General features: G+C 34.4%; 1 protein-coding gene across 6 annotated transcripts in view; it reads left to right on the top strand.

Annotated features, from left to right (window-relative positions):
• Positions 1–26,270, top strand: part of MYO6 (myosin VI) — a 138,279-nt gene that overhangs the window by 62,198 nt on the left and 49,811 nt on the right. For all 6 annotated transcript variants that reach the window (XM_087856941.1, XM_087856940.1, XM_045803942.2 and 3 more), the window contains exons 4-11: positions 1,787–1,860; positions 4,951–5,080; positions 6,804–6,909; positions 9,945–10,000; positions 14,573–14,670; positions 15,160–15,324; positions 19,209–19,289; positions 22,370–22,550. In XM_087856941.1, coding sequence (XP_087713067.1) covers positions 1,787–1,860; positions 4,951–5,080; positions 6,804–6,909; positions 9,945–10,000; positions 14,573–14,670; positions 15,160–15,324; positions 19,209–19,289; positions 22,370–22,550 — 891 coding nt within the window. The remainder of the gene's footprint in view (positions 1–1,786; positions 1,861–4,950; positions 5,081–6,803; positions 6,910–9,944; positions 10,001–14,572; positions 14,671–15,159; positions 15,325–19,208; positions 19,290–22,369; positions 22,551–26,270) is intronic.

The raw sequence follows: 26,270 nt of genomic DNA, 5'->3' as shown, positions 1-26,270 counted from the left end.
GAGGCTTCACTCACTAACTTCTTGTTTTGTTCTGCCATAAGTGGCATTAGAAAACAGTGAGGTGGGCGCCTGGGTGGCTCAGTGGGTTGAGCATCTGACTCTTGATTTCAGCTCAGGCCATGATCTTATGGTTATGAGATCGAACCCCATGTGGGGCTCCATGATGGGCATTGTGCCTGCTTGGGATTCTCTCTCTTCCTCTCCCTCTGCCCCTCCTGTCCCTTCTGTCTCTCTCTCTCTCTCTAAAAAAAAAAGAAAAAGAAAGAAAGAAAAAAAGAGAGATACAGTGACATGTGTGCTTAGAAAGTGAACTGGCTGCATTATATAACTATAGAGGCATAGGTGGTCTTTTTTGAGAGATATCGCAAGAGACTCTTGTTTGACGGGATTGGTCTGTGGTAAGCACCATAAAGAAAGTACAAAGAAGAAGGTAGCTCTAATGGGGGTGGTAGTTGTGAGAATGGGGAATTATCCTTTGTGAGATAGTTTTGGAACTGACCTTAAAGTAGAGGTAGATTTTTGACACCTAGATATATAGAGGTAGAGTCCAACGCATGAATATATTTGGATTTGATAAGTAGTTTAGTCTGCCAGCAAGTTAGACCATAGTGAAGGGAGTTATGGACAATTATATGAAAAGGTCAGTTGAATGCAAGTTTAGTAAGGGCCTTGAATATCAGACTTGAGTATGGATTTTGGTAGTTAGTGGAGACGCACTGATGCAGTTTTTTGAAGAGGAGAGAGGTTTAATGAGTGTTCTAATTTAGTTAGATTTATGTGCTGAGTCGTCTGGATGGATTAGAGAAGAGAGAGAGTGCTAATAATAGAAACAAAGTGGTTGGGGAAAAAGAGTGGTTTTTGTCTACTGCAGCATGTGGTAGAAATGGAGAAACGAAACCCAAGGGAGTGGAGGGCTGGGAGGGTATGTATTAGGCTGGGAGAATAGAATAAGTCAGAGTATATTATATTATGATAATATTATGTATAAAATAATGCACATTAACATATATATATATATGCATATATAGTATTATACTCTGATGTATTAGTAGAGCAGATCTCAGAAAAACAAGATTTCTACCCTGATTGTGTTGTTAATTAGCTGCATGTCCTGGGTTAACACATGTAATTTTCCCAGGACTCTTATTTCATATCAGTTGTAAGGCACTGACTGAATGATCTGATAGTCCCTTCTCATTCTAAAGTTTTATCTTTTGTGTTTTTTCTGTAAAATTCTGAACATCTGATTTGATTAGTATAATCACTTTGTTGTGTTCAAAGTGTATTAAAATCCATGCTCTCTGAAGTAGTACTTCCCACTTGAATTGTACTCAGCTTCTTAGCCAACTTTCATTAATGTGTACTCACCTGGTACTCACTAGATGTACTCACCTGTTTGGAAATTCATTGTGTAAAAATATTACTGTAATACATATGTAACCTGGATATATTTTAAATTGGCCTCTGGAGTAGTACTTCCCACTTGAATTGTACTCAGCTTCTTAGCCAACTTTCATTAATGTGTACTCACCTGGTACTCACTAGATGTACTCACCTGTTTGGAAATTCATTGTGTAAAAATATTACTGTAATACATATGTAACCTGGATATATTTTAAATTGGCCTCTGGGGTTTTACATGTCCCAGCGTTTTAAAAAGATGGAGTTAAATTTAACCTAGCAGGTGGACTTTAGCTTGGGTCCAAGTGATTCAGGTTAAGATAGTATTGTTTTATTTTACTTTTCTTCTTCAAATATTTAGTGATTTACAAATTTTACGTTTCAGGTTCACTAATGTATTTAAATGAAGCCACTCTTCTTCATAATATCAAAGTTCGATACAGTAAAGACAGAATTTATGTAAGTATTTTACGTACGATTTAGGTTTTTGTGGGGATAATTGTTTTACATGCTGCTGTTTGATTTTGTCAAACTTGAAATTTTCTAACAGGAAATCTTATTTGATCTGAGCCTGTTGACTAGAGTGTGACCTCCATAAGGATAAGGATTTTTTTCTAGTTTACTGCTTTACTTCCAGGGCTTAGAACATGCATGGTACATAGTAGGCGCTTAATGAATATTTGTGGAATGAAATAATGAATTCGGAGCATCATCTAATATCTTTCTGACTTAAAGATGTCCAATTTGGTTGTTTGAAAAAAAACACTATTTGGGATTTTGATTTCTTATTTTTGGCATGTGTCTATAGATAGGTTTAGTTAATTCACTTTCCACATTGTTCTGCAAAAAGTTAAGGTAACTTATAAAGATAAGGAATATATATTGAAATAAAAACTTTGATGACAAAGAAATGTAAATTAAAATAGAAAGCAGTCCCTGAGGAAATCTCAAGAACACCAAAACACTGATCATAGAGCCAAAATAGTTGCAATATTTCATTAAACCCTGGGTAACTTACCTTAGAAAAACCAGAATATTAAAAAATGAAAGAAAGTGCTTTTAATGTTAGTTAAGGTTTATACCACATTGTTCAGATGGATACTTAACTAGGATGTTATAATTATTCATTGGGCATGTATGAGGTTTTATTTTAATATGACCTAGTTGTAGATTCCTTTGTTGGCTGGAGATAAATTACCCCACTGTAGTTTTCCTGTTATAAAGATGGGACTCCATTATTTTCGAAAGAAAAAAACACATGGCTTCTTTGACTCTTCCCAGATCAAATGGCAGTCTTAATCTTTTATATCACTATCAATTTGCCTAATTATACTCACTTAGTTCTGACTAAATTACCTTTAGTCTTTGCCATCTGTCTAAATAGTGACAGCTGGGAAACAGAACTAGTCTTGTCTTTTTCAGGAGCGTTTACTTGCCATCTTTCAATTGTGTACAATATTAGTCTTCACTTTCTTCTTTGATTGTTTTCAAAATCAACTAAACGGAGAATATATTTAGGTTGATATGGCTATTTTTGCTTAGAAATATATTTAGAAGCAAAACTCACTCAATCAGCATACTAATATTGAGAATCTGCTGTATGCTAAATGCTGTTTTAGTTACCAAAATAATACAAATTTTTTAAATTTGTTAAAACAATTGAACTGGTAATAAGTCATTAAAAGATGATTTGTATCTAACCAGGAAACATCATCCTTCAAGTAAAAATAGTCACTATTTTTTCTGTACATGTCTTATATTACTTGGTGGTAGAGCAATAATATTTATTTTAGCAAATTTTAATTGTTTTAATATTTGTTTCTAGAAATTTGGAAAGTTTTTATTACTTTTACAAGGAATGATTATACTTTTTAAGAATTGAGATACTTTATTTTTATTTGGGATATTTATACAAAAGCTTGACACTCATGGGATTTTTATTGGTTTTTTACGAAGTTTCCTGTGTTGCAGTGGTATTGCACATTGCTGACTGTGACCATTAATAACTGAAGATTTATACGCTTATTAGTTATACTTTCAAGAAAATTAGTTGTCATCTTTTTCACATTTAGTCGACTTACAAGTCTTTTCTAAATTGTGTGATTGATAAAAAAAAATTATCCATTTGTGAAATTTAAGTTTTTGTTTGTCATATATAATGTCTTCATTACTCTAGAGTATTTTAGGGTTATTCCTAGCTTTTTTGATCTTTCTTTTCTTAAGATATGTATTGCGGTTGGGCAGATGACCTCTGTTAGATAGTGGTTGTTTGGCATTATCAACTTCTGTTTGGAAAACCAGAATTTTCAAGTTGTCTGAGGCCATGATTAGTATGTTTTTTCCTAGCCAATTATGTCTTTTAGTTATAAAACTGTTAAAAATCAGCAATACGTAAGTATAGTTATTATTACTATAACATATGGAAGAAATGGAAGCAGTTTGGAATAAGAGTTTAAATTTGATTTTTTTCTATTTTTCACCAGCCAGAATTATCACAATTCTTCCTTAGATTTGAGTAGAATAATAGCTAACTCACATTTAACATTTTCATTGGTTACTAAAGTCTCTTACTTTTGTTTCCCATGGAAAGATTATTACCTGGAATTTAAAATTTTTTTACTCCACTGCAGTAAACATCTTTGAGAGCCTTCATTGAATTTTAGATTAGTAGTCTGAGAGTTCAGGGTTTCTGCATCATTTCCCTTCTACAACTAGAAGCAGAAAAGAGAAAAATATGGTCCTGCCTGCCCTAGTCTGGCCAGTAAACCACAACTAATTGCTAAACCACAACTCTCTTTCTACCCACAAGGAATTTTATAAATCCTATTGGTGCATTTTTCTGGTCTTTTAGAGCCACAGTTAAATTCCAAATTTAAAAGCAAACTTAACTTGCTCATTAAACATTTGGCCTCTCAGTATTTTAGGCGCAATGGTTAACATATGTTGTTTTGCAAAAATCTGGGACCAAGTGGTCACCAGAGCACTAAATTAATCCTTGGCTTTCGGTGATGGAAATTGGCCTAGAGGATCCCATGAGCTCTTTAAGCTCTTCAGTAGCAGGGTAGAAAGGTAGTCCAGGTGAGGAGTATAAATGACCAAGATTCGAGCTGTAGGAATACAAGTAGGAGAGTAGATTTCTTAAGTAGAGTCAACGAAGAAGGCTGATTGAAATAGAGGCTCAGAGACTCAGCCTCTGTCTCAGTGTCTGTGGTGGCTTGGTGGTGATGCCGTGAACTTAGGGACAAGAGGGAGCATATGGGAGAAGAGTGTTTCCTTTGAGGCAAAGAGTAGTCAAGAGAGATAATCTTAATTTTGGATCTGCTGAGTTTGAGAATGCATATAGGATGAGAAGATGGAAATATTAGAATTAGAGAACTGTGGGTCCTGTAGAGTATGTATTTAGGGCTTGAAATGCAGATTTGGAAGTCCTAATTTATATAGAGAATAAAAGGTGTCTGCTTGCTGTGTTTTCTTTCTCCTATGAGCCTTGCTTAGTTTTAAATGAAAATAGTAATTGGAAAATTTTATGTTTATGCTTTTTCTGTTTAGACATATGTCGCCAACATTCTGATTGCAGTGAACCCATACTTTGACATACCTAAAATATATTCTTCAGAAACAATAAAGTCATATCAAGGAAAATCTCTTGGGACAATGCCACCTCATGTGTTTGCAATTGGTAAGTAATTTAATTTTTTCCTTATATTGTACAAATTTAATGTTTTTCTTTTGGATTAATAAAAGATACCATGAGTTGAATATGTATTTTGGTGGGCCTTTATGCGTTTTGAATGTATCACCATTATTTAGGAGCACGTGTCTTACACAGGATGGGCAAGACTACTTTTGCAGCAACTCATGGGGTAGCTGTACATCATTATTTGTGTTAAATGTGTCTGTGTCCCCTTAAATATGTCCACCCAGTTGAAAGTAGGATGTAATAAAAGCTGACCTAATAGTTCTTTTTGACTCTTGAAATGATCAGCTCCATCTTAAAAGTGTCTTCACAGCTTTGAGGCCCAGGCCTTCCATTGTTACCCAGGTCGCCACTTGTGAGTGTGTTACTAAGGCTAGGTATAAGCTGTAAGAGCAGACGTCTTCCCTACATTATCTTGCATGAGGGGTTTATAAGTGTTAAGAATTAGAAATGATATATGCTTCATATCTCTAGGAAATCTGTGTGGGAAGACAGCAGTTTTTGCCTTTCTCAGGTTTTCTCTCATCTTCAGCTCTGAGGAATGCAGAGATGGGTTTTTTTTGACACACACACCCCTACCATAGCTGGTGACTGCAAGTACAGAGATCCAGACATAACCAGCATTTAAATGATGACATGTTGGTAGTAGTTCTTAGTGCAGTCTGTTTCTCTTTGGGCTTTCTTTTCATGCCTATGTTTTGACCAAACCAGGCTTCGCTTCCCAATTTGGCTGACTTGTGTACGAGGCGGAGTGAATATGTCAGCCAAATCCAGTGCAACAGCAGATTGACTTTTGGTTCTGAGATGCTCTGATAGGCATTAGTATGTTTTGTATCAGCTAGCAGAGTGGTACAAAATCTTTAGAACCTCAATATGACCAGCTCATCACTGGAGAGAAATTATATGTTTAAAATGTAAATAAACTGTCTTATTTTTAGTTGTCTACTGCTAAAAAAAAATGTCTAGAATAATATCATTAAAGTGGGTGGAACAGATTGTTGATAAGTTTTCCCCTTGTCTTAGCCCCTAGTCAGAAGGATGGATATACTCTTGCATGTAGTTTGCATTCGGTCCAATAGAGTAAAAGCCATCTGTAAAGCCTTCTTCATTTGTATGGGTAGCACATGTCTGAAATGAGAAGTAGTTATCTTACAGAGCTAAATTGTTTAGGACCTAATTTTGAATTAGAATTGTTTTAATATGAGACTCCTTTAACAGAATTAAACTGTGCTCAACTTGTCTTTGTAATACTACTACACAGATTTTGCAATTATGACTTTTTTCTCCAGCAGAATTTTTGGTTGCCATATTTCTTAATTGGTAGCTGTTACTTCTTGCTTTTCCCTGGGGCCTTCATTAGTTATGTATATTGAGCACTTTTTTTTTTTTTTTTTTTGAATCTGCTCTGGAATTAGGAAGAACTGAGCCACAGCTCATAATATGAAGACATTCTAGTACAAACATAAGAGTTGTCTATTTGGATTTCATATTGCTTAGTTGTCAGGGTAATAAGATAGGACATTTAAAGTAAAAACTTTTAGAGATGTTTTGAACACTTTAGAATGACTTTATTTTAAAATGTTACTAACCGTAAATACACATTTATAATTTAAGAGCAAGTTTTCTTTGATAGTAAAACAACTGTATCATTTAGTAAATTGTATTTAGTACACTGCTCATCATTAATGTGCTGTTTTGACCCTAGCTGATAAGGCTTTTCGAGACATGAAGGTGCTCAAGATGAGTCAGTCTATCATTGTATCTGGAGAATCAGGAGCTGGCAAAACAGAAAATACAAAATTTGTTCTAAGGTGAGGACTTTTTTAGCTAACGTGGAATATTTTGAACAGTTTTATTTTATTTTTTAAATTTGTGGTGAAAAATATATAGCTTAATACCAGTTTAAACATCTCTCAGTGTACAGTTCAGTAGTGTTAAGTATATCCTCATTGTTTTTCATCCAATCTCCAAAACTACTTATCTCTAAAACTGAAACTCTGTGCCCGGTAAACAACTCCATTTCCCCCATCCCAGCCCCTGGCAACTATCCTTGTGCTTTCTGCTTCTGTGATTTTGACTACTCTAGATACCTCATAAAAGTGAATTATACAGTATTTGTCTTTCTGTGACTGGCTTATCCCACTTCACAAAATGTCCTCAAGTTTTATCCATGTCGTATCATGTGTCATGATTTCCTTTTGTTTTTTGCAATTTTTAAAAAAATTTATTTGAGACAGAGCAAGCACAAATGGGGAGGAGGGTCAGCGAGAGAGAGGGAGAAGCAGACTCTCCGCTGAGCAGGGAGCCCCATGTGGGGCTTGATCCCAGGACCCTGAGATCATGACCTGAGCCGAACGCAGATGCTTAACCGACTGAGCCAGCCAGGCGCCCCTCGATTTCCTTTGTAAGGCTGCATAGTATCCATTCTGTTTACTCATTCATTCATCGGTGGGCACTTCAGTTGCCTCCAAGTCTTGGCTATTGGGAATAGTGCTGCTGTGAACATGTTATGAACAAAGAGATACAGATATTTCTTTGATTGAACAGGTTGACTTTGTATACTTTTGCATACTTTATTTTATTGTATTTTTAAAAATATTTTATTTTTTAATTTATTATTATGATTTTTAGAGAGGGAGAGGGGGGAGGGGTGAAGGGAAAGGGAGAGGGAGAGATAGACTCTTGATCTCGCAACCCTGAGATAATGACCTGAGCCAAAATCAAGAGTCAGATGCTTAACCGACTGAGCCACCCAGGTGCTCTAAAGATTTTATTTTAAGTAATGTCTACACCCAACATGAGGCTCAGACCCCCAACCCTGAGATCAAGAGTTGCATGCTGTATCAACTCCTTGCATACTTTATGACATAGTTTGAAATGGTAGGCTCTATACCTTTTAAAAACAGACACCTTGTTTGGAAGCTAAGCTATAGATTGTTGAAAACTAGCTCTGGCATGTTCTTATGAGGATCCTAGAGGGGTCCCATGCTGGTTAGGCAAAGGGAAATCTAGGAATGTTCCTTCAAAATTCAACCTTTACACTCTGTTCTCAGTATTCCTGCTGTTTGTGTGGTTGAAACCATTTTTTGCCTTAAGCTTATGACAGTTGGCCTTCTTATTTCTATCTCCTCATAACCTTCCTCTCAGTATATCCCCTTTGTTGCCATCAAATTAAACTCTATGCTCTGTTTAGAATCATTGCATTTTAAATGTAGAAGGAACCGTAGCACTCATTAGTTTAGTTCCTTCAGTTTGCTTACTTAGGGATGTTAAATCTAGTGTTGAAGTTACTGCTAGGACCAATGCACTCTAAATTCTCACCAGTGTTATTCCCACTATATTACAGTCTCAGTCAATTGCTGGTGGGTCCCTTCTTGAAATTTTGCTCTTTTTTATGCAGATGTATGCTATTCAGTTATTTGTATGAACTTAATTTAGAAGTTTGTTATTGTGTATTATGTATATGCAATTCTGGTTAAATGAGTGCTTCCTGATACCCTGGGAATTCTAAGTGGTTTAATTTCTTAATCTTTCTCTTCTCTTCTGTATGTAAGAGCCATACGGTGAGTCTATGGTTTATAGACAGCTTTGAAAATGAACAAATAATTTAGAAACTGTAAACTTATAATATAAGCTTATGTTGTAAGTCAAAGATTACTTTTTGTTTTGAAATGTTCCAGGAAAATAGTTGTTCCATCATGTTTAATCTTTGGCTAAAACTACACGAAGAGTGGCAACTTCCTTGTTGTTCAGTGACAGATTACTGTATTTTCTCTAGCCATGCAGATTGAATTAATATGCTATCGCAGAAGACTTATGTCTCTTATGTAGATGGTGAATATTCCTGTGTGAAATGTGTGGCATCTTTAAAACCAAATAGTTGGTTAAAGTCAGAATATTTCCAAAAACAGTTTAAAAATAAGACTGATTTAGATGTTCAAGGTGATGCAAATAGAATTTTAAGTGTTTAAAAAGCTGTAATGGGGGGCGCCTGGGTGGCGCAGTCGTTAAGCGTCTGCCTTCAGCTCAGGGCGTGATCCTGGCATTATGGGATCGAGCCCCACATCAGGCTCCTCCGCTAGGACCCTGCTTCTTCCTTTCCCACTCCCCCTGCTTGTGTTCCCTCTCTCGCTGGCTGTCTCTGTCAAATAAATAAATAAAAAATCTTTACCAAAAAAAAAAAAAAAAAAAAGCTGTAATGGGCACCGGGGTGGCTCAGTTGGTTAAGTGTCCAACTCTTGATTTTGGCTTGGGTTCTGATCTCAGGGTTGTGAGATCCAGCCCCAAGTTGGGCTCCGCACTGAACATGAAGCCTACTTAAGATTCTCTCTGCCTACAGTGGTGTCAGACTCCGTGCTCAGTGGGGAGTCTGCTTGAGGATTCTTTATCCCCCTCTCCTGCTGCCCCTACCTCCGCTTTGTTTTCTCTCTTTCTCTCTCTCTCTCAAATAAATAAATCTTAAAAGAAGAAAGGTATAACAGAATAGTTCCATTTAAATATAAATTTGTAAATTTTAAATGAATAGTTATAGTGATGATCCATGTTCAAATTTTACATATATTAAATAATATTAAAATTACAACTATGGGGGGCCTGGGTGGCTCAGTCGATTAAGGGTCTGCCTTCAGCTCAGGTCATGATCCTGGGGCCTGGGATTGAGCCCCTCATTGGGCTCCCTAGTCAGCGGGGAGTCTGCTTCTCTTTCTCTCTCTGTTCCTCCACCCTTTGGTGTGCTTTCTCTCTCTCTCTCAAATAAGTCAATAAAATCTTAAAAAAAATAAAGTTACAATGATAATGTGTGCAATATTGTTGTCATGTAAATTTTTTTATTCTATATTTTAAACAGATATCTGACTGAATCCTATGGAACAGGCCAAGATATTGATGATAGAATTGTTGAAGGTATTGTTAATTTTTAAAATTCTTATTTTTTATTGTTAGATATGTACTGAAGTGAACTTATGAGAATCCTCTAAGTGATCTGGAATGCGCTCCCAGAGATCCAAAAGGCTCTTTCATCTCCTACAAATCTTTGCTCAGATATCTTCTCCTTTATTTAATGTCTGTTGTTTTCCCTCTCACCCCATGTAAGTGCTAAGAAGGCAGGGATTTTTATAGATTCTAGTCTCCTAGAATAGTGTCTGATACATGAGATGAGATCCATAAATATCTTTCAGATGAATGAGATAAATACAGGAAGCTTTCTGGCCTCCTGTTTGTTTCATTGACATTGTTTTTTGCAAAGGAGAGAGGAAGAGGGTTATTTGGAATTAAAATGTTTTTTTGGGGGGACATTTTAATGAATTAGTACAGTTGGAAAGCAGGAGTCTGTATATTGATTTCCTTAAGTTCAATGCTTGCATACCCCTTAGAAAGTCTTCTTATACCCTGTTTGGAGACTGCTGGTCTAGTCAACCACCATGTTGAATCCACACCATCCTCCTGCATCATAGATTCCTCTCTGGTCCTCCCATTTATATTCTTGTTTCCCTGTAATTTGTTCTCTGTGTGGAAGTCGGGATGATCTCTTTTGCTTTCAGTCTTTTAATAGCTTCATGTTGCGTTCAAGATAAAGCTGCAAATCTGTAACACAAGGAAGTGAGCAAAAGCTCTGGGTGGGCTGGGGCAATGACTGCATATGTGGTTGCCCTGTAGGCAAGCCAGAGACAGGGGAAAGGGGAGAAGGTAAAACCTACCCATGGACTGCAAGCGTGAGAGCCAAAGCGGGACTGTGTCAAATCGTCAAATTGTCAAAATTGTCTCTGACTTCTCATCAGATGGGGGAGGAGGGTTCTAGTTCCTGAGGTTCCAGATCAGATTATCTCTCTTTCTTCTCATAATGATGATGAAATTAACATGTGTGAGATGTATTATGCATTGTGTGATTGCTGAATATCTGTTTGTAATTTAAATCCCCATAGATTGAGGTAGGTACTATTTTATCCCTACTTTACAGATTAAAAACTGAGGTAAAAAGACTTTAAGTGGCCTGCTGAAGAGCATGTGGCTCATCAGTTCTGGAAGTGGGATATAATAAATTCAGGCATCTTAACTATGTGCTATACTAAGAACATATTTTAACACTTTTACTATTTTAAAGAAAAATTTCGTTGAATAGAAATTTATTAAGGTCTTTCTGTGTTCATGCATTTTGGTAAATCATAACTAGCAAATGTTATCACATTTTTTCACAATTATGTGAAATATACATGTAGATGAACATAAACACTCTAATAAACATTTTTATAAAGTTTCCATCAATAAAGTTTTTCATGTTTCTTGATATAAATAATTTTACAGTTTTATTTACAGTTTGCACTGTAACACTGTATTGTAACACAGCCAGGTGTGAAGATCTCATAAGTAATGCTTTATTCACAGTAAAGTACCTCACTTTAATGAGGGAATCACCCTTTAAAATTGAATAAATAAAAAAGAACAAATTATGGGTTAATTCAATAAAATATGAATTAGTATTCTGATTTGTTTACTTGAGGTGCAAAAGTCACTTGCAAATTGGATATAAACCTGGTTTCTTCTGTGAGAATATGGTGTATGTATATATAACATGCTGTAGTTGAGGAAAGTTGGAAAGTATTATTCCAAATGTTTCTGCAGCTCCTTCCTAGAGGATAGTAGATGTTAATCAGCAGAACATAGAAATCATTTGATGCTGTCTTTAATTGAAGATTGGTTGTTGGTTTTAGAATGACTGTATCAATAGCATTACCATAATTTTCTGATAGGCTGTTATCCTAAGTTTGGATATTTTACTTAATAAAATATTAAATATTTCAGCAAAAACTAGTAGATCAGCAGTAAAGGAGTTGGGGAGACCTATTAAGGGTCCCCCTTTTGCCAGTAACTAGTCATGTGGCTTTTCACAAGTCAGTTGACTTTGTTGGGCCTCAGTTTTCTTACCCATCAGAAAGGTTAGGTATATATGCAAATTTTTCTTTCAGTTTTAATATTTTCTTACTTCTTTTGGCAAGTGAAACAACTGGAGAGTTATCTTTGAAAGGGTTTGGATAATTGTTAAGCTTTCTACTGTGGATAGAATAAGAGAGATGGACTTTAAAAGATTTCATAAGAAAAATTCTAGTAATAAACATTGTGAAGCAATTTATGAGGTTGCAGATGGAGAATATGTAATACTGGCACTAGTCTGGCGTGTTTATAGTTGAGACTGGTGAGTGTAAGAACAGACTCTAATGGGGTGCCTAGGTGGCTTAGTTGGTTGTGATTGACTCTTGATCTCCACTCAGGTCTGATCTCAGGGTTGTAAGTTCAGGTTCTGCATTGGGCTCCACACTGGGTGTGTGGAGTCTACTTAAAAACAACACAACACAAAACAAAACAATAGATTCTGATAAACCTTTTTTAGTCATGTGGTGTGTGTATGTGATTGTAAGATAAAAACAATTAAAATTTTACATTTGGTTCATTGGGAGTTTATTTTTACTTTCATTTAAAAAATATTAAGATTTTGTTTTAATTCCACTGTAAGTAACATATAGTGTTATATTAGTTTCAGGTGTACAATATAGTGATTGAGCAATTCTATACATCATTACTCAGTCATGATAAGTGTACTCTTTAATCTCCTTCACCTATTTTACCCATCCCCCTATCCACTCCTCTCTGATATGGTTTATTTTAAATGAGTACCCTCAGAGTTGTTCTTTTTTTCCCCAACAAGAACATTTTTTTATTGAAGCATACATCAGAATACGTGGTTTTAAAAGATATATATAAAACATGCCATCCAAGAAAAATAGAATACACATTTTCTTCAAGTACACACAGAAGAATCCCCGACTAAATCACATAGAAAGGGACATGGCAATTATTAGAAATTTAGGAAGACTGAAATCATACCAAGTATATTCTCCAACCACAATGGTACAAGACTAGAGATAAAACAAAGCCAGAAAATCTACAGTATAAATATTACATATTTAATATGTAAATATTAAACAACACACTACTGTACAAGCAATGGACCAAACAAGAAATCAAATGGTAAATCAAAATATGTCTCAAAGCAAAAGAAAAAGAAAATACAATATTCCAAAATCTATGGGATGCAGTAAAAGCAGATGTTAGAGTGAAATTTATGCTATAAATTCTTGTATTAAGAAAAAAAGTTCAAATAACTTAACATTATACCACAAGGACCTAGAAAAAGAAGAAACTTAGCTGAAATGCTGAAATGTAGTAGAGGAAGGAGACAACAAAGAAGAATCAGAAATAAATAGAGACAATAAGCAGTATCATAACATTGAAAGTAATGACCAGTTAAAAAAAAAAAAGTTGGCAGTGCTTTAACTACATTAAGAAAAAAAGGAGTAGGCTTGAAAACCAAAATGAGAAATGGAAGAGAAAACAGTATGACAGATAACCACAGAAATACATAGTGTGATAACAGATTACTGTAAACAGTTATATACTAACAAATCAGATAACTTAGGAAAAAAACAGGGTAATTCTTAAAAATACAGAAGTTACCACAATTGAATCATGAATCTTGAATCCAAGATCTAGGAAATCTTCTTAGACCAATAATAAGAATGGAAATTGAATTAGGAATCAAAAATCTCCCAGCACAGAAAAGCCCAAGACCACATTGTCTTCACTGGTGAATTCTACCAAAACATTAAAAAAATAATTAATGACAGTCTTTATTAAAGTGTTAAAAATAATGGAATAGAGGGAACATACTCAGAATCATTCCATGAGGCCAGTACCACCCTGTCACCACAGTAGGATAAAAACAATACAAGAACAAAAAAGTCTAGTTTGTCCGATATAAGCATTGCTACTCTGACTTTCTTTTGATGTCCGTTTGTGTGATAAATGTTTCTCCACCCCTTCACTTTCAATCTGCAGGTGTCTTTAGTTATAAAATGAGTCTCTTGTAGGCTGGGACTTTAAAAACTGTTGTTCTGAGGATCTTTTTTAGTAATTCTGTAAACTTACATGATTTTGTTGGGTGTACATGGAAAAATATTAAATCTGGAGGATTTATTAATATATAAAATATTTTAGGAAAGTAAGTCAACTAATAACTTCTTGTATTTTGTTCACTAGGGGTTTGCTGTTCTCTATATTATAATCACTATTCCTTTAAGGCTGATGTACTTGTGAAACCTTTACAATTTATAGGGAATAATTTTTAAAGTTGAGTTCTAAATTTTGTAACCTAATGACTTTAAAATTTCGTCTTTCCTATACCATTTACATTTTCTTTTTACATAATTTGAGTAATTTTCCCATCTTTTGTACTTTACTAGGGCTTGAATATAGTGGTAGTCAATATTTATTTGAGGGATTTGACATTATATGTGAATTCCTTCATGGTAATATTTTTGAAAACGTTTTTCTATATTAATAAGGAAACATACTATGCATATTGTTTTGTAATTTCCCTTCATGCTATTTTTTGATGGAATATTTTTATTTCTTTTTCAATAGCTAACCCACTGTTAGAAGCTTTTGGAAATGCAAAGACTGTTCGCAACAATAATAGCAGTAGATTTGGAAAATTTGTAGAAATACATTTCAATGAAAAGGTGAGAGTGAGTTTGGGATGATATGTTTGGGAAGTGTTTGTGAAAAACATAAGGGTCTTGGGGCGCCCTGGATTGCTTGGTCAAGTGTCCAACTCTTGATCTCAGTTCAGGTCTGGATCTCAGGGTTGTGAATTCAACGCCCACATTGGGCTCCATTGCTGGGCATGGAGCCTACTTTAAAAAAAAAGAGAAAGAAAAAAACACAAGGGTCTTGATAGAATTGGTGCTGTACTTGAACTCATGGTAAATCCATTTGAGTTTCTCTCTGTTACTGTAGCTAATTGGGAGAATATATATATTCAGAATAACCCTCATAAATATTGTAAGCTTACATTTATTTAGTTATCTTCTTTTTTTTCCTTTACTCTATAACTATTATAACTTCTTTGATATAGACAAATGTTTATTAGAAAAATAATTCAACATTGGTAGGTTGTACTTTCAGACCTTAAATGCAAAAATTTATTTTTCTCTCTGTTTTTTTTTCAGAGTTCAGTTGTTGGAGGATTTGTTTCACATTATCTTCTGGAGAAATCTAGAATCTGTGTTCAAGGCAAAGAAGAAAGGAATTATCATATCTTTTATAGGTTGTGTGCTGGTGCTTCTGAAGATATTAGGGAAAAACTTCATTTGAGCTCCCCAGATAATTTTCGGGTAGGTTGGATGAAAAGAAATTACATACAGACTTTGCAAATTGAATTGCCTTCAATTCTAAAACTTATTTTAGTGGATTCTGATGTCTAGTTGTATATAACTAATATTAAATCCAGTATAACATGATAGAACGTAGGTCTCTATTGAGATTTACTGCTGAATTTATAATACAACACTATATGAGGAGATATGTAATCAGAATTTAAACTCAGTAAGAAATTTATAGTAGTTCTGTAATGCTAGCTTTAAAGTTATCTTTGACTTATTTGTTAAAAAAAAAGATTTCACCACTGAATTAATGAAGAACCCATGATTGTCTTCCTTAATTCAATAGTAAATATTTATTGCTTGCCCTTTTGGTCCTAGGCATTGTGCCTAGATGAAAAAGATGAGCAGTTCCTGCACATGAGCAACTTAGAATCTGGTGGGACACACATACACACACACACAGAAATGCACAAACACACACAGCCTGACTGATAGGTTGAAAGTTTAAGGAAGGGATATGCGTCAGATGCTGGGGATTTTGTAAAAACTTCAAGGAACAATTGATGTTTGATCAAAATCCTGAAGGATTTTCAAGTGTTATCTAGAGAAGGAAAGATGCAAAGAATATTCCTAGTAGATGCAAAAAGATGAACAAAGAAAGGCAAGAAACAGCTTAAAGAATAAGGCAGGAAATGGTCAGAGTCGAGGCTAGAAAGTTTGGTCTTCTGTAGTTAGTAAGGAGCTATTGAAGGGATTTAAGTAGAAAGTTGAATAGGTCTGTGCTTACCTCCGGCTTTAAAATGGAAGGTGTCTTGAAGGGGGTAGGGTAGGGCTGGATAGAAAGTGCAACTATGGGTAGATGGGTTGGAAACCTATGGCTATCATTGAAGTAAGTTACTTAGTGCCTGAATTTGGTTACAGAGGATGGAATGTCCACAATATTAGGAGGTAAAATTGATACGACTTGGAGACTGAGTATGGAAGGAAGAAGGAGAAGTCTGGAATAATTTTTCAAATTTGTGTAGGGTAACTGGGTGGATGTAAATACCACACGAGGGCCACATGGAAGATTTGTGGCATATAGATTGAGTTTAGTTTTGGAACTTGTGGATCATTTTAGGGGAGAGAATTAGAAGATGGTTGGGTATACTAATCTGAAGATTATTGTTGGTGCTGTAGTGGTAGGTTTGGGAGATGTCAGTACTCTGGTGGTAGTTAAAACTCTGACAGTAAGTAGATAAGATTGTCCTGAGAGATTGTATAATGTAGAAAAAAGCATGTGCCAGGATCCAGACTCTGGAGTTGAAGAATATGAGTTGTGAAGAGTTGCCCAAGAAAGAAAGCACAAGTGGAGATGTGTGATAAGTACAACAAAATCAGGAGTGCCAAGAATCACAAGCCAATAGAGTTTCAAGAAGTGGTCAGACTGGGGATGGTGCATGATTTATAAATTCACATCTAGGAAACAGTGTCCCTGTGAGGAATATGTAGGAATTATGGGAATGGGTAAAGGAATGCAATTTGAATAAAGTTCTCCAGGTGATTCTGATAATCCTCTTAAGGGGCAGGAGTCCTCCGCATGAGAACTGAGACACATATTATATTTAATTATTGTTCTGTGTGTGTGTGTGTGTGTGTTTGCAAGTTAGCTTTTATTACTTCAATCAGTTTCTTTTAATATGTATTTGGAAAATTTAAAACTGCTGTTTTAAAATGCTTTATAACTGCATCTGTTTATACACTTCTGCAATGTCCCACCTTCTGTAGAACTCAGCTAATTAATTGGAATTTGAAGTTAGTTGCCCACATTATCTTCATGAAAGTAGAAGAGATATTTCTGTACGATGATTTTTAGAAAAGTTGTGTAAGTTACCATGAATCATATGAAATTTAATAATTATCATGTGACTGGCTCTGAGTTAATGATAAAGTAATGTGACTATTCTTGTCTTAATTTAGTATTTCTGTTTGGAGGCTTGGGAGCATATTTTTTGTGTGTCTCAGAATGTATAGCCTTTCCTGGCGCAGTGGCAGCCATCCTAGGAAGGTAGTTACTGAAATTCTTTATTAGGTCAGAGAGTTTCCTGCCTCTGTACTATGAACTGGGAGCCATGATTTCTTTTACCAGAGTTGTCGTAGTGGTTAGGAGGAGACTAGAGGAACGTTATTATCTTTCACCCAAATACATCTGCTGTCTTGGTTATTCCTCTCATGCGTACATATGCATACCTTTATATCCCTTCCCCCAAATGATTCTGCCTTCAAGTGACTTAAAGTGTGTTGATAATTTCATCAGGTTTTTCTGTAGTTTAGTTTAGGCCTCCAGTTATAACTCATAGGTAAGGTCATAAAGACAAAGAATTCCAGAGTAGTGTTGAGAACTTCCAGAGTTTTTTTTGTCACTACTCTGTCCAAAATGGTATGTAAAGAGTTGTAGGGACACATCTATTTGAAAACATTTGTATTAATTACTCGTGTACTTTAGAAAATAAAAGGTTTAGAAGATTGCATTATTAAAATACCCAAGTATTTTAGCATATATTTTATGAGCATTTATTATAGTCATGCAAATAACCTTGAATAGAAATAAAGCTTGGATAGAATGAGAATGGATAACAAGAATAGTTATAGTTTTCTAGTTACAGGGAGGTTGGAAAAAACAAGTATTAGGCTTTAATACTACGTTAAGCTATCCAAAAGCCAAGTATTTGGGGAGATAAAACCCTTGCTAGCAAGGAAAACATTTGTTTTGGCTCTTCATGATTAAGCTACCATTATCTTACTAAATAAAATAGCTCCTTTTTGAAATGGTCGATTGAAATCGCTTACCAGTATAATTCCCCCTCTCTTCTGTTTTTTTTTGTTTTTCCTAAAGATTCTAAGGTAGAAAGAACAACTCATTGTATATCATTTTCTGGTTTTATCTGTATTTTAATATTTCATTGTAATGGAGGTACACAGATAAATGTATTGATCATCTAAAATATTAATTTAGTCCCAAATCATTGAAATGTAGTATACATTTTTTCATAGCATTTATATGATGTGTGGTATATTTTATCTTGGAGTTCATGACATGGTACAGTGAGATCATAGTGACCTGATTTAAGAGAAGCTGAGATGTTTAAAAACATTTTCCATCTTGTTTCCTGTGTATTTCCTTCCTGACTACCCCACTCCCCCGCCTTAAATGTGGGTAATAGATTCTCTTTGGGACTAATAAATTATTTTCTTCTCAACTGCTTCCCTTGTTCTATGTTTTGAAAGTGCTTAGTCTTTAAAAGGCTTCTGGGCAGCAAAGTAAATCATTGAGATGAAAGCTGAAATTGTTATTTGGATACCTATGAAGGTTCATAAAGCAAGTATTGTAATTTATGTATGGTCAGTGTTAACTGTCAGTAAATATGAAAGGCACGTTTTGAAGAACTGATTATAAAAGTCAGAAATTAAGAAACTTAGGGATGTTTTTCTATTACTCAGCATTAAAAATATTACTTGAAATATTAAACCACAATGTGTAGGTCCTTACTGGAGACTACGTTTTTCATTTTATCTGTAGTACTTATTTTATGGACTAAATTTTTAAGGAGATATTTGACATTGAGATTTAAAATTGCTGCCCTTTAAAAATAGGAATGCTTTATGGTATTGATTTTAATGTTGATCATTTAATTTAATCTGCTTTCAGAAATCAGGATTTTCAACATCCTTGGTTTGATTAGTAGGAGTAAAATGTGTATAATATATAGACATTATCAGTTGTAATTGAGAAATTAAATGATATTCAGGTTGTATTTAAAAATTCTTTTTGGTTACCACTGTTTGATAAATTATGTTTTCTTCTGTATTATTTTCATGTGGATCATATTTATTATATTTATATTTCTTTTTCCTAGTATTTAAATCGAGGCTGCACTAGATACTTTGCTAACAAAGAAACTGACAAACAGATTTTACAGAACCGAAAAAGTCCCGAGGTATAGTAGACTATTTTTTTAAATTACAATCTTTAATACAAAAAAATCATACTGAAAGATATATTTTTTTATTTTGGAGCCCAAGTAATATTTCTTTCTTTTAGGCTTATACTTTAAAAACAAAGTGCTTGTCCAAGTCTCTCTCACAGTATAGTACTTTTTGCCTCTGTTGGTATCTACAGTAGCTACAAGTTTTGGTTCTTCTTGGTTCGGCCTCCACGCGCTGCTCTCCTGTTTTTTTCCCCCCACATGAGGGTATTAAAATTTCCTAAGAATTATCCTCTGCTAACATTTTTTAACTTACTTTCACATTGCCCACTTGGGAGTAAGTATAAAATATGTCCAAAATTTATTTTCTACTTTAAGGCTGAAGTGCTTTGAAGTAGATATTAAACAGGGTAAGCATTCTTGTGAACTAATGCATATTTTGTATTGTTGTTTTCTCTTTAAAACATTATATTTCTGTAATATACTATGGGAAGTTTTATATATAGGTTTTACTAAATTATTATATTTCTAAGGGTAATTAGATATAATTATACTATTATTATTTTTAAAACATTAAACCCTTAATCTAAAAATCTATAACTCTTATAAATTTTAATATGTAATGTTCAAGTAATAAGTGGTATTAAGTTCTAAAGGTTAAATTATGAAATACTGAGTCAGGATTAATTATAGGGACTAGTTCATTTTGTCTTTATTTTATTTAACGTTTTATATTAAGTGTTTAATTGTACAGTTTTTATTATACTCAGTTTTAAATGTGAATCAGATGCTTTTGACTCCTTTCGAAATGAGTGAGATGAATTATATCTCTAATAGGTTCCTAGAAAAGAACAGAAAACAAATAAAAATTCCCATTATTTTGAATTCTAAGCAGATGAGTAGTTAATTTTTGTTTAAGTTGATATTTATCATTTAACTTTTATTTATTTTTTAAAGATTTTATTTATTTGAGAGAGAGAGAGAGCACAGAGTGGAGGGAAGGCTAGAGAGGGAGAGAGAGAAAATCTCAAGCTGACTCCACACTGAGTGTGCAGCCTGCTGTGGGCTCGATCTCAAAACCCTGAGATCGTGAGCTGAGCTGAAATCGAGAGTCAGATATTCAACCAGCTGAGCTACCCAGGTGCCCAGTGTTTATCATTTTAGACATAAATGTCCAAATTATAAATCGTAAACTTTAGTTTATGTGATATTCATGGTTGGAACTTTAAGAAGTCACTTTAATATTTGTTATGCTGGGGCGCCTGGGTGGCATAGCGGTTAAGCGTCTGCCTTCGGCTCAGGGCGTGATCCCAGCGTTATGGGATCGAGCCCCACATCAGGCTCCTCCGCTAGGAGCCTGCTTCTTTCTCTCCCACTCCCCCTGCTTGTGTTCCCTCTCTTGCTGGCTGTCTCTATCTCTGTCAAATAAATAAATAAAATCTTAAAAAAAAAAATTTGTTATGCTATCTTCCTTTGTCATGATAACCTTTATTTTTTATGAGGTATCATCAAGATACAGAAATTTTATTCTTTCCACTAAAAAAATGGAAACATTACCTAGTGGGATAGCACAGCTGTCCCCAAGGAAAAGATACATATCTAAATTTGATCTTTGACATGGAAAAAACTGAGTAAAGAGGGAAGAAAACTGGATTTTTACTCTCCACAAAGAGTAACATGTACTCTTTATATTCTGCTAAGAAGAAAATGTACTCTTTGCTATTCTAGAGTCAGCATACTTTGTGAAGTATTGTATTCATATTGTTGAGTGTATGTATAAAAACGTATAAGTGAATAATGGATTAATATGTTTAAATTACTTTTTATGTCTTTATCAGGAGGATGAGGTGATCATTTTGACTAATTAGAATCCTTTGCCTAATTCCATTTGAGTGTCTAAGCTGTGTGCAATTTTTAGGAGAATGCAGTATTTTTAGTCTACCATAATAGCAATGTATTTTTAACATTTGATTAGAAAGTTTTTAAATGAAGTAACCATTCAGTTGGAAGACTAAAAATTCTGCATGATCTGTGTTTTCTGTTAATTTTGGCTGCATGTGATCATTTCCTTTGCTTCTTTTAAGAATAAAATTAAATTTCTTTCTCTAGACATTTTCCAGAAATTTCACTCAAGCATAATTAAGCATTTTAAAGAATTTTGTGGAAGATAATCACAACTTTAGCTGGGAGGCATTTGGCAACTGGGAGGGAAAAAAAATCTCCTAGAGGTGTCTTTAATGGGCAGTTAATTCCGGTGCTGTGTTACTTAATGTTTAATTTTACCTATTCATTGTCAAGTTCTGGAAAATTCCTAGTTCAATCTTTCTCTGTACAGTAACTTTTATTTTTCTACTTCTAAGGTTTCTGCAGGCCTAACTTTCTTATTCCTTTTTCTGAGTTTTCTAATAAGTTCTATGAATATTTTAGATGTAAATTCTTTTAGGAGAGAAAACAAATTTTCTCTTTATTTTTTCTGAAATGTGAGTCATTGCATAAATTCTAAGTAAGCACAGTGCTTACTAATACACTTCACCTCATATATATGCTTATACAGGAATATCTGAAAAATGATTCTCTGGCCATAAAAATTGTTATTAGTCTGTCCACTGTTTATTATTACTGAATATCGGCGCAGTTGATGGCAGTTAACCCAAAGGAGTATAATGCTAAATGTTAGATTTTAATTTTTATTATAATTTTTTACCTTAGTTCTTTTTGACCTGTGAATTCACGTTGATTCCTTTCAACCACTGATATTCCCTTCTTTTTCACTCAGTTTAGATTTTTATCTGACATACCTTAGCATTATAATGCATTAGAATTAAAATTGTAATTTAATTGGAAAACATCTCATTCCATTTTCGACTGATTTTTATGGCGATAATTATAGAGTCACAGGTAGTTGAAAGAAGTAATGCAGAGAGATTCTGTGTACACTTTGCTCATTTAGTTTTTGAATCATTAGAAGAGTAAAGTTTTCCCATTGACATATTTTTGCATATCATGTAGCGCATTAGTAGACTTTGTGTAGTGGTTTTAATGTACTTAAATAATGATAAAGAACAATTAATTGAGGTCTTCTTGTTTTGTAGTATCTTAAGGCAGGTTCCTTGAAAGATCCTCTGTTAGATGACCATGGAGATTTTATTAGAATGTGCACAGCCATGAAAAAGATTGGTTTGGATGATGAAGAAAAGCTTGATCTGTTCCGGGTAGTAGCTGGTGTCCTGCACCTTGGAAATATTGATTTTGAGGAAGCCGGCAGCACTTCAGGTTTTTTTGTTTGTGGTTGTTTTGTTTTAAAGAGGAATAAAATTAGAAGTTCTGTCATTTCTTTGTCATACGTAAATTCAGTCTGTTTGTGTGCAGGTTTTTAATACCCTGAAATTTCTAGAATGTATTGTGTTACATGGTAAATCTTGGAAATGAAGGATTCTGCATAGTTAGTCATTATGAACTCTGTTTTGAACAAATCAGTGATACTTAATGGGGAATAAACTCATTTTATGAAGAATAAGTAACTGCCCCTTTCAGGGTCGTATTTAGTTAAAATTTTCAACTGATAATTATACTTTTGCAGTATGTGCACAGAATATTCTCTACCATCTATTAAGGTATTTTGACATTTTTCTGGTTCATTAATATAAACTTGGATCAGTTAATTAGGACAATTGAATATGTACAAGCCTGTATACTTTATTATTTGGAAAAGAAAATAGGTTATACTTTATACATATTGAAAAGAGCATTTAATGCCTGCATGATAGTAATTTTTCAATTTTAGTGTTTCAGTCTCTGCATAAACAGTAAGACTTTTTGTATAATCTTAAGTTTGATCCATGAATTACAGGGGTTGGAAAACTGTGGCCCATGGCCAAATTTGACCAGCTCCCTGTTTCTGTAAATAACGTGTTTTTGGAACAAAACCACACCCATTCATTTATGTTTTGTCTGTGCCAGCTTTCGTGCTATAGTGGCAGAGTTTAGTAGTTGTGACAGAAACCATGTGGCCAGCAAAGCCTAAAATCTGACACTTAAGAAGATTGTTGACTCCTGCATAAATACATTAGTAAAATATTTTATAATAACAGTGAGTTAAAAAATCAAAAGCACCATTTAATATAGTAGTCAATAACATGGGCTTTAGTGTCAGATCCCAGAAGCTCTCGACCCTTGCTTTTTTCATTTGTAAAATAATGAAGAAACAGTCCACTAGAAGTACTTTTAAAGTATAGTACCGAGCAATAGTATGTGTGCATATAAGGAAGGAGGAAGAGGAAGGAAAAAAGAACATTTAAAAAATGTGTCTGCTATGTGCAAGACCCTTCATACGCTGGGTTTCATCATAAAAACCATAATCATAATCTAAACGTCACAAAGATAATGAGGTAGGGGATATTATGTATATTTTATGGAAGCGGAACCTATGCAGAAATAATACGTTTACTAATGAAGTTGTAGATGTGAGAGCGGGGTTCTCCCCATGTCTGACTAACTCAGGTACTTGTGATAATTGTCCCAAATTGCCCCCGGCCACTGAACCTCACTGAGAGTCCTGGTCTGTGAATGAGCAGAAGGACATAGTCTTAATGACCCTCCAGACTGAACATCCTGTGATGCCGTGAGGTCGGAACAGCAGATGCAGCACAGCGGGGTGCGCACGAGTGTTCATCACGGACGTATTACCTGCTTGTGTGGCCTTGGGCCAGAAACTTCACCTCTCTGGTCTCAGTTTCCCCACCTAGAAACTGGGGATAATAACAACCCCTTCCTCATGTTGTATAGGGGAATCAATGAGTTAAATATTAATAGTTGTCAGTATTTATGTCCAGCACATAGTAATCACTGTGTTTTTAACGAAAAAGTAAAATAAAAATACAGGTTAATTCTAATTTAAAAGGTAAAAAAAGCAAAATCAGGTATATTCTTAGTGTGCATTAAAATTTTAGTTTTTTTGAGGGATTTAAAATCCTTATTTTGAAAATGTGATGAATGTTAGAATACGTCTCAGTTGCTGTGCAGTATCATTATACGAAGGGAGTCTGTGGGTGTTCTAAGTAACACAAAAAAAGCGTAGATTAAGGCCCACTTTGGAAAGTTGTTAGGAGGGATAGTTGGCAGTTTCACACCTCATCTCAGTACCCTGTGGCAGAGCACGCAGGTGTCTACAGAGGACCATAAATGTGATGTGAGCCAGTGAGTTGAAAAGCAGTTAAACAGTCAAAAGGCAAATTGCACATATTTACATTATCTTTTATCTTTCTTCTCAAAATTCCTTCTGTTGAGAGGAAAATGAGCAGAAAGCAGAGAAGATTGGAAAGAGGCAACAAATCAAAGAAAATTAATAAACTAGGTTATTTTGGGGCGCCTGGGTGGCTCAGTCAGTTAAACATCTGCCTTAAACTCAGGTCATGATCTCTAGGTCCCAGGATTGAGCCCCATGTCAGGCTCCCTGCAGGGAGTCTGCTTCTCTCTCTCTCTCCCTCTCCCCATCGCTCGTTCTTTCTCTCCCAAATAAATAAAATCTTTTAAAAAATACAATAAACTAGGTTATTTTTATTTTAATAGCTCAGATTTTATTAATCTTCATCTTTTCTGTGACCCTTACTGTAGATCCAAATGGTTTCTTTCTAGTTAGAATTGTCCCCCCCCCCCCCCCCGAGAGCTCAATTTTGGCATGTCCTCGCAATTTGAAAAAGCTGTGGATATTTTTGTAATTATTTTATCAGAAAATTTATTCTATAAATGTTTAGAAGACTCCTACTTATATTGAAAAGTTTTTGCATGATAGCATATGCAAAAAATGCTATTAGGACTTCCTATGTTTTTAAAATTCTGCATAACAAAAGTAAATGGTATTTTAACAACAGATTTAAAGAATGTACAGAGAAGTTCTTTTTTTGGAAGGGGAGTGACATGAAAACCTTTCATTATTTTACAGTGTTTTGCCTTTTTAAAACTTTTAAAATTAATGTTTTCTTATGTTAGCCTTCTGTAATTCCTGAAAGTGTGTAAGAAACTTTGCAAAATAGTAAAAAAGAAAAGTTTAAATACGTTAATGAATTATTGATGGTCAGTTTATTGACAGCTATATAGTTTAGATAATTGTGTGTATGTGTATAGAAACTAGAGATCAGTAGTAAACTTATTTTCATAGAATTAAACGTTAAATATGTCTTCTAAGTATTCTTGTCCCCTTGTTCTTTTTCTTTGCTAACACCTTTATTGAAATATAGTTCATAGACTGTTCAATTCACCCATTAAAAATATACAATTCAGTGGTTTTTAATGTACTCAAATTTGTGCAGTCATCACTGTAGTTAGTTTTTAGAACATTTTCATCACTTCGGCATTCACCTCTCATTCCTTCCCAAATCCCTGTTGTTAAAATACCATTTACTTTTGTTATGCAGAATTTTAAAAACATAGGAAGTTCTAATAGGCATTTTTGCATATGCTATCATGCAAAAACTTTTCAATATAAGTAGGAGTTTTCTAAACGTTTATAGTAGAATAAATTTTCTGATAAAATAATTACAAAAATATCCACAGCTTTTTCAGAGTAGCTGTGTTCATTTCACATTCTCATCAACAGTATATGAGGGTTCCTGTTTCTCCATATCCTCACTAACACTGTGTGATTACAGCCATCCTAGTGTGTGTGAAGTGTTTTACTTCACTGTGGTTTTTATTTGCATTTTTCTGAAGGCCCATGAAATCGAACATTTTTCATGTCTTTATTGACCATTTGTATCTCTTTTTTGGAGAAATGTCTGTTCATATCTTTTTGTCCATTAATTGGGCTGTCTTTTTATTGTCAAGTTGTAAGAGTTTTTTAAAAACTATATTCTAGATATGGGTTCCTTATCAGATATATAATTTGCAAATATTTTCTCTCGATCTGCAGCTTGTCCTTTAAATTTTGGGGTAGTGTTCTTTGAAACACAAAAGTTTTTCATTTTGATGAAATCTAATTTGTCTGATTTTTCTGTT

This window comes from Ursus americanus, chromosome 29 (genome assembly GCF_024610735.1).
Source record: "Ursus americanus isolate L20-20 chromosome 29, mUrsAme1.1.p, whole genome shotgun sequence".
In the NCBI taxonomy this organism is placed as follows: domain Eukaryota; kingdom Metazoa; phylum Chordata; class Mammalia; order Carnivora; family Ursidae; genus Ursus; species Ursus americanus.
This window is presented reverse-complemented; position numbering and strand designations above follow the sequence as displayed.